This window comes from Emiliania huxleyi (assembly GCF_000372725.1).
Source record: "Emiliania huxleyi CCMP1516 unplaced genomic scaffold EMIHUscaffold_1006, whole genome shotgun sequence".
Lineage (NCBI taxonomy): Eukaryota > Haptophyta > Isochrysidales > Noelaerhabdaceae > Emiliania > Emiliania huxleyi.
The window spans coordinates 1,747-9,014 of record NW_005202395.1 but is presented as its reverse complement, the minus strand read 5'-3'; the positions used below and the strand labels follow the sequence as shown (position 1 = coordinate 9,014).

The 7,268-nt window shown below is 62.6% G+C and overlaps 4 protein-coding genes across 4 annotated transcripts in view; 2 read left to right on the top strand and 2 right to left on the bottom strand.

The window, feature by feature from the left end:
• Positions 1 to 664: 664 nt before the first annotated feature.
• EMIHUDRAFT_250922 (hypothetical protein) lies at positions 665 to 1,432 on the top strand (the record flags this gene model as incomplete). Its single annotated transcript, XM_005793461.1, has 1 exon — positions 665 to 1,432. The coding sequence occupies one exon, from the start codon at positions 665 to 667 to the stop codon at positions 1,430 to 1,432; it is 768 nt and encodes a 255-aa protein (XP_005793518.1).
• An 870-nt stretch (positions 1,433 to 2,302) lies between these two features.
• Positions 2,303 to 2,832, bottom strand: EMIHUDRAFT_121803 (hypothetical protein; the record flags this gene model as incomplete). The annotated part of the gene is made up of 2 exons (XM_005793460.1): positions 2,303 to 2,590; positions 2,659 to 2,832. The coding sequence occupies 2 exons, from the start codon at positions 2,830 to 2,832 to the stop codon at positions 2,303 to 2,305; spliced, it is 462 nt and encodes a 153-aa protein (XP_005793517.1).
• A 1,302-nt stretch (positions 2,833 to 4,134) lies between these two features.
• Positions 4,135 to 4,902, top strand: EMIHUDRAFT_250918 (hypothetical protein; the record flags this gene model as incomplete). Its single annotated transcript, XM_005793459.1, has 1 exon — positions 4,135 to 4,902. The coding sequence occupies one exon, from the start codon at positions 4,135 to 4,137 to the stop codon at positions 4,900 to 4,902; it is 768 nt and encodes a 255-aa protein (XP_005793516.1).
• A 368-nt stretch (positions 4,903 to 5,270) lies between these two features.
• EMIHUDRAFT_121801 (hypothetical protein) overlaps positions 5,271 to 7,268 on the bottom strand; it is a gene marked incomplete at both ends in the record, with an annotated part of 2,736 nt that continues 738 nt past the window's right edge. Inside the window, 2 exons of the mRNA XM_005793458.1 lie at positions 5,271 to 5,905; positions 6,739 to 6,817. Of these exons, the coding sequence (XP_005793515.1) occupies positions 5,271 to 5,905; positions 6,739 to 6,817 (714 nt within the window). The remainder of the gene's footprint in view (positions 5,906 to 6,738; positions 6,818 to 7,268) is intronic.

Below are 7,268 nucleotides of genomic sequence, written 5' to 3'. Positions count from 1 at the left end.
ATCTGCTCTTCCCGAGCCGGCAGCACGCAGAGAGTCGCAGAAAGGCTACGAGTGCTCGACGAGTTTTGAGACCTGCGCGATCAAACCTGGGGGGAACTGACCGCACCAGGACGGACGTCCGAAACCTGCGTGAGCACCTTTGACGATTCTCGCTCCCTATCGAGCTCTTCTTGCCGTACGGCTCTTCCTGTGTGTGCCGGCACAGAGTTCCGTGCAAGCCGTCCAGCGTGACGTGTGACGAGTATATCGCTTCGACGGATCGACCGTGCTTGTTATCAAGACTGATATGACGTACACAGTGACACATCAGACGACACATATTCTCTCACCCGGCGGGCCGCAAAACGCTCTCGACAAGAGCCACACAAAGCCACCCGCACGGCAAGCCGCTCGTCGGACAGGCGTGCTCGATCGATGTCGGAGAGCCAAGGACAAGGCCGGAGGGCAGCCACGCAGAGTGGCGCCACTTCTCGAGCGTCGGCTTGCGCCTCCACCGCTTGCGCCGGAGCGCCGCAGCCAACCGTGCAGCGAGTCGGACAGACCCCGCTAATCCGCCTCCAGGGTTGACTGGATTTCGTTTGGGCGCCCCTGTCCTTGCAGATTCTCTCCATCGGCTTGCTCGCGTACGCCAGGCCTGCAATTCAATCGTTTTTCTTCTCGAAAGATGTCGGCCTGCCTCATCCGCGTCCTGCTTGTGCTCCTCGCGTCCGCGTCGGTGCATTCGCGGCCCAGCAGCAGCCGCTCGGCGGCTGGCCCGCTCGGCCGCAGTGCGCGCAGATTCCAGCGGAGCCTTGTGAGCCGCGGGCGGGACGTCGACTTGCGAGAGCTGGTTGAGGCGACGCGCGAGCTGTGCGCGGTCCTCCTAAAGTTCGGCGCCTACATGGGTCCCTCCGTCTCCGACGTGCGCCGCAACCTGGAGCGCATCGAGGAGGCCCGGCGGAAATGGCTTCGCGCGTCGCCGCGCCGCCGACAGCTCAGCATGAAGGCGCTGCTCGCGGCCGAGGTGGCGGCGGAGATCCACGGGCGTGGCGGAGTGCTCGCCGACCCTTCGGGCGCCATGGGCCTGCTCTGGGTGCGCCGCGGCCTCGCCATGTGGGCCGACACCTTTGAGCAGCAGGCGCGAGCCATGCAGCAGGCCGCCGTCACCGGCGAAGGAGAGGGCTCGCTCGCGGCGCACACGCGAGTGGCGTACGAGCGGACGGTGCAGGCGCACCACGGGTGGGTGTCGCGCCGCGCCTTTGGCGTCGCCTGCCGCGCGACGCCCGACTGGGAGACGGTCGTGCGCCGCGCGGGCCTGCGGACAGACAAGGGCGGCGACGAGGCGCTGCGGCTCGAGCTCAAGTGCTGGGCGGCGGCGGTGCGCGACCTGACCGAGGCGATGCGCTCGCTGCACACGGACCGCGACCTCGAGGACAGGCGCAAGTCCGTCTGATGAGCGGGGTAGTCGGCAGAGAGGGCGCGCTCTCTCTCTGCTTTCTCTCGAGCAGTCAGTGTCAGAGTCACACACCGACCTTTAGAGCTTTATACACGTGTTCTGCATGCCATGCCGCGCATGTCCTTTAATTACATTCATATCCATGAGACGTAAAGAGGTCCACGTTGCGCGACTGTACACATGCACATGCGCGATCTTCGCACTGCGGCTGGGGCTGCCGTGAGCTGGCAGCTGCGAGCTGTAAACACTCTGTAATGGGGATTGGGGAGGCTTTCGGTTTCGCGAGTCAGATCGCAGAGAACCCAGAAAACGGCCGCACGCACATCGTCGGCTCAGAGCGCGGCAGCACCGGATCCGGCGGCGCCCTACCAGGGCGGATCCCACTTGCGCCCATGCCACTGTGGGATTTCTCAAGGTTTTATCTTATGTGATGCATGTGAAATGGGCCCGAGCCGCGAGCGAGCGAGAGCAAGTGCCACGCAGGAGATAACCGTTCTGCTCGTGGAGGTACCCTGTGTGTGTGCGGTGGAGTACCCGAGTGCCGAGAGACGAGAGTGGAGAGAGCGGGCCGGGAGAGACGCGTCGCGAGCTCTAAGACACTAAGAGAGCAAACTCCAAAACATGGAACTTCACCAACTTCAATCTCGGAACCCCGAGAGACGTACCTCGCGCTCGCCGCAGTCGCCGCCGCTCTCTCACGAGGGCATATCGACACTCGGGGCACTTACTGCTTACGGCTTTACGCCGCGCAATTGATTTGTGAACGTAGCGGCGAGTGGTCGCTGGCGCGGTGGGCGCGCTCGCGGTTGGATCGCGTGGATGGCGGATGCGTGTCGTGTGTCGATGGACGAGTGTTCTAAATCGTCCCTACCAAGTCGCCCGAACTCGTCCTTGGTTCGACGTGTCCATCGCGGCGGCCAGGTTGACGGAGAGAGGGAGGAGCGGCGTTTCCTTGGCCATGCAGTAGCCCGCCTGGACGCCCTTCTCGTACGCCTCGTCGGCCAGGAACCTCGTCCTCGTCTTCCAAGTCTCCCGGGCCGAGTGCATGGCGGCGACGAGCATGCTCCATCCGTGCTCGTACAGCGCGGCGCGACGCAGCGAGCGGTGCGCTGAGGCCCATATCTCGGCGTCGGTGTCGAGCGCCTTCTGCCACGCCTGCGCGAGAGGGAATGCCCTGAGGGTGAGAGGAGTGAGAGTACAGAGAATAAGTTGTGCGCCAATACCTTGCAAGTCGCCAGAATGCTGCCAGCCGAGTTGACGTTGCTGCGTGCGACGCGAGCGTGGTCGAGCAGTGTACCGTCCATCGCATCCGTCGGGTAGATGCACTCGCGAGTGAGGTGCCGTGCTATCTCTACGACGACTACGTCGTCGAGTTTGGTCCAGTCGGGAGGGGGCATCGCGGGTGGGCCAGCAATGGAGTGACGCGAAAGTGGGCCAGCTGAAGCAAGTGTCCACAATCGCGGGAGGTGCCGGCCGAGGGGCTTTCGGTTGCTCTCCAGCCAACTGAGCCCTGGATTAGCCCAGCTGGCCTAGAGCCAAAACACGTGATTCACCTCTAGAGCTCGCTCTCGCCTCCTCGGAGCCTCAGCCAAAATCTGTCGCTCCAGCGCCGTCGTCCGGGCCCACGACCGGCTCGCCATCTCGATTTCCACTCGCCCGATGCGCTCGGTCTCTGCTGACGGCTGCCGCAAGAGCGGCTGGTTCACGACAGCGTCTTGCCGGTTGTCGGATGGGAGAGTACAGGACGTCTGGAGTGTAACTGTGTACGTGAGATCGGTCTTGGTAACAAGCACAGTCGGTCTATCGAAGCGATGCACTCGTTTCCGTTGCCCTTCGAGCTTGACACAGAGCTCAGCGCGCCCCGCAAAACAGGAAGAGCCATCCGGCAAGAAGATCTCGATAGGGAGCGAGAACCGTTAGAGGTGCTCCGAGAGGTATCAAGACTCCGTCATGACGCGGTAAGATCACTCCAAAAATGACCGCGCAGATGTCGGATCTCGTTGAGATATCTTGCAAAATCTGCTCTTCCCGAGCCGGCAGCACGCAGAGAGTCGCAGAAAGGCTACGAGTGCTCGACGAGTTTTGAGACCTGCGCGATCAAACCTGGGGGGAACTGACCGCACCAGGACGGACGTCCGAAACCTGCGTGAGCACCTTTGACGATTCTCGCTCCCTATCGAGCTCTTCTTGCCGTACGGCTCTTCCTGTGTGTGCCGGCACAGAGTTCCGTGCAAGCCGTCCAGCGTGACGTGTGACGAGTATATCGCTTCGACGGATCGACCGTGCTTGTTATCAAGACTGATATGACGTACACAGTGACACATCAGACGACACATATTCTCTCACCCGGCGGGCCGCAAAACGCTCTCGACAAGAGCCACACAAAGCCACCCGCACGGCAAGCCGCTCGTCGGACAGGCGTGCTCGATCGATGTCGGAGAGCCAAGGACAAGGCCGGAGGGCAGCCACGCAGAGTGGCGCCACTTCTCGAGCGTCGGCTTGCGCCTCCACCGCTTGCGCCGGAGCGCCGCAGCCAACCGTGCAGCGAGTCGGACAGACCCCGCTAATCCGCCTCCAGGGTTGACTGGATTTCGTTTGGGCGCCCCTGTCCTTGCAGATTCTCTCCATCGGCTTGCTCGCGTACGCCAGGCCTGCAATTCAATCGTTTTTCTTCTCGATCGCTGAGGCAAAAAAAAGATATGTCGGCCTGCCTCATCCGCGTCCTGCTTGTGCTCCTCGCGTCCGCGTCGGTGCATTCGCGGCCCAGCAGCAGCCGCTCGGCGGCTGGCCCGCTCGGCCGCAGTGCGCGCAGATTCCAGCGGAGCCTTGTGAGCCGCGGGCGGGACGTCGACTTGCGAGAGCTGGTTGAGGCGACGCGCGAGCTGTGCGCGGTCCTCCTAAAGTTCGGCGCCTACATGGGTCCCTCCGTCTCCGACGTGCGCCGCAACCTGGAGCGCATCGAGGAGGCCCGGCGGAAATGGCTTCGCGCGTCGCCGCGCCGCCGACAGCTCAGCATGAAGGCGCTGCTCGCGGCCGAGGTGGCGGCGGAGATCCACGGGCGTGGCGGAGTGCTCGCCGACCCTTCGGGCGCCATGGGCCTGCTCTGGGTGCGCCGCGGCCTCGCCATGTGGGCCGACACCTTTGAGCAGCAGGCGCGAGCCATGCAGCAGGCCGCCGTCACCGGCGAAGGAGAGGGCTCGCTCGCGGCGCACACGCGAGTGGCGTACGAGCGGACGGTGCAGGCGCACCACGGGTGGGTGTCGCGCCGCGCCTTTGGCGTCGCCTGCCGCGCGACGCCCGACTGGGAGACGGTCGTGCGCCGCGCGGGCCTGCGGACAGACAAGGGCGGCGACGAGGCGCTGCGGCTCGAGCTCAAGTGCTGGGCGGCGGCGGTGCGCGACCTGACCGAGGCGATGCGCTCGCTGCACACGGACCGCGACCTCGAGGACAGGCGCAAGTCCGTCTGATGAGCGGGGTAGTCGGCAGAGAGGGCGCGCTCTCTCTCTGCTTTCTCTCGAGCAGTCAGTGTCAGAGTCACACACCGACCTTTAGAGCTTTATACACGTGTTCTGCATGCCATGCCGCGCATGTCCTTTAATTACATTCATATCCATGAGACGTAAAGAGGTCCACGTTGCGCGACTGTACACATGCACATGCGCGATCTTCGCACTGCGGCTGGGGCTGCCGTGAGCTGGCAGCTGCGAGCTGTAAACACTCTGTAATGGGGATTGGGGAGGCTTTCGGTTTCGCGAGTCAGATCGCAGAGAACCCAGAAAACGGCCGCACGCACATCGTCGGCTCAGAGCGCGGCAGCACCGGATCCGGCGGCGCCCTACCAGGGCGGATCCCACTGGCTCTGTCCCGTCTCGTCATTCACGTAGTACGTCTGCCCGCTCGCCGGGTCGACCGCCGAGGTCCAGCCCTGGTAGCCGCCCTGCTGTGTGTAGCCCTGCTGGTCGTAGCCGCCCTGCCGGCCTCCGCTCTCGTCGAAGCAGGTGAAGACCGCGCCCTCAGGGTTATTGCAGTCCAGGCTCACCTGCAGGCCGTCGGACAGCAGCACGCTCTCGCCCTTGTAGAGCGGGCTCCAAGGGCCGCCGAAGGCGCGATATAGCGATGGCGCCTTGCCACACCCGACCAGAGTGGGCGTGCCGTCGGCGAGGACCCTCACCATGCACTGCACCCGCGAGACGGTCAACGCCTCGTTCATCATGTTCCAGCGACTCAACACCTGGTCCTCGCCGTTGCGTACCGTGTAGGGCAGAGCCCAATATTTCGGCAAAGCGGGAAAGCGGAATTGAGGCATGGCCTGGACGCCGTAGCTAGCGTCAATGCGCCACTGCACACCGCCGTAGCTCTGCTGGTAGTTCTGCTGCTGATCCATGTAGCCGTACTGCATCCTCGCCACAGCACTTCTCACGGCACGATACGAGGCCGCACTGCTGGGCTCGACCGTCGGCAACGTCCATCCTGTCACGTGAGGCAAAAAGCACAGCAGCAGACTCGTCATGGTAGGCCGAGAGGGCTGGAGAAGCCCTGTACCGACGCTGGGCACCACCAAGGCACCAGGGAAAAAGAATTGTACACGGAACATACAAGCTATCCCTCCCTTGGGTTGTTTTCTTTCTTTCTTTCTTTCTTTCTTACATACAAGCTGTCAAGCTCTAAACAAGATCATAAGCGGTGACCGCCTGCTCCGACGGATGCAGACAGAACGAGAAAGAAACAAGGAAGGTACAGCCTGCGTGTGCTTTTTTCTACACGATTGGGAGGCCACTAGGCCCTTCCTCGCCTTCCAGCTTCCTTATCCTCGACGCGTCATCCAGAACGTCCAAACTCATAAACCGTGATCGGTCCGGCCCTTGGAAGTCCCTTTCGAGCTCACATTGTGATGCCCTCCGCGCGCCTTTACCTCGTGATCGCTGCAGCCGCCTCACAGACCCGTCTCCTGGACGGCGCTCCTGTCACCGGCTTGCTTGCTGAGCTCTACGAGTCGTTTCAGGCGGCGGAAAGAAGAGGCGGAGTCACCGAGTCCACGCCGGCAGACACGGCCAGCCGCCACACAGACCAGGGCTGTGAAGGCTGGTCGTGCTACCTCTCTTCCTGGGCCTGCTGCTCGACGAAGAGCGAGCCATCGGCGGTGCGTGAAGTTCCGGACGCGGCTAAGCGGTCCTTCCTCTCTGCAATTGATACAGCGTTGGAGGGGGAAGAACCCAACTTCGACCACTTAGCAGCAGGGTCGCAGCCGCAGGGCTGTTACAACGCACAGCATCGCTGGACCATGCCCTGCGACCTTGGCGCACGCCCGACCCACGCGGCGATGATGCAGCCGCACGGCATGACGAGATACCGCCAGAGCCACTCAACTTCGACGAGCAATACCTACCGCGAACTGCAACCTCCGCAAGATCCCAAGACGTTCAATGGAGGTTCCTTTTCATTTGCGGGTGGTTTTGACAATCAGCGCTCGGGGTAAGGAACACAACGTGACAAATACGCTCGCTCTCTCTCTCTTTCTCTGCAGACTCTCCACACTTACACTTGAGCACAGCACACGCTTTTGAGTCGAGCCTGTCGAGTCTCGAGTCGAGAGAGTTGTGGCTTGTGCGCTCTGAGCTCTGACTCCATGGCTGTCGCTCGATCACCGGACTGGTATCGATTCGTGGCGTTGCATTCATTATTTCTGTGTATAGAAAGAGACGAAGGGATCCACACACACGAGATCGGACTTCGGAGGCGCAACACGCTGGGAGGTGCGGGAGTGGGGAGAGGAGGAGCACCCGAGCAGACGCTCTCCCCTCTCTCGACTCTGGTTCGTCTGCCGCTCACTCTG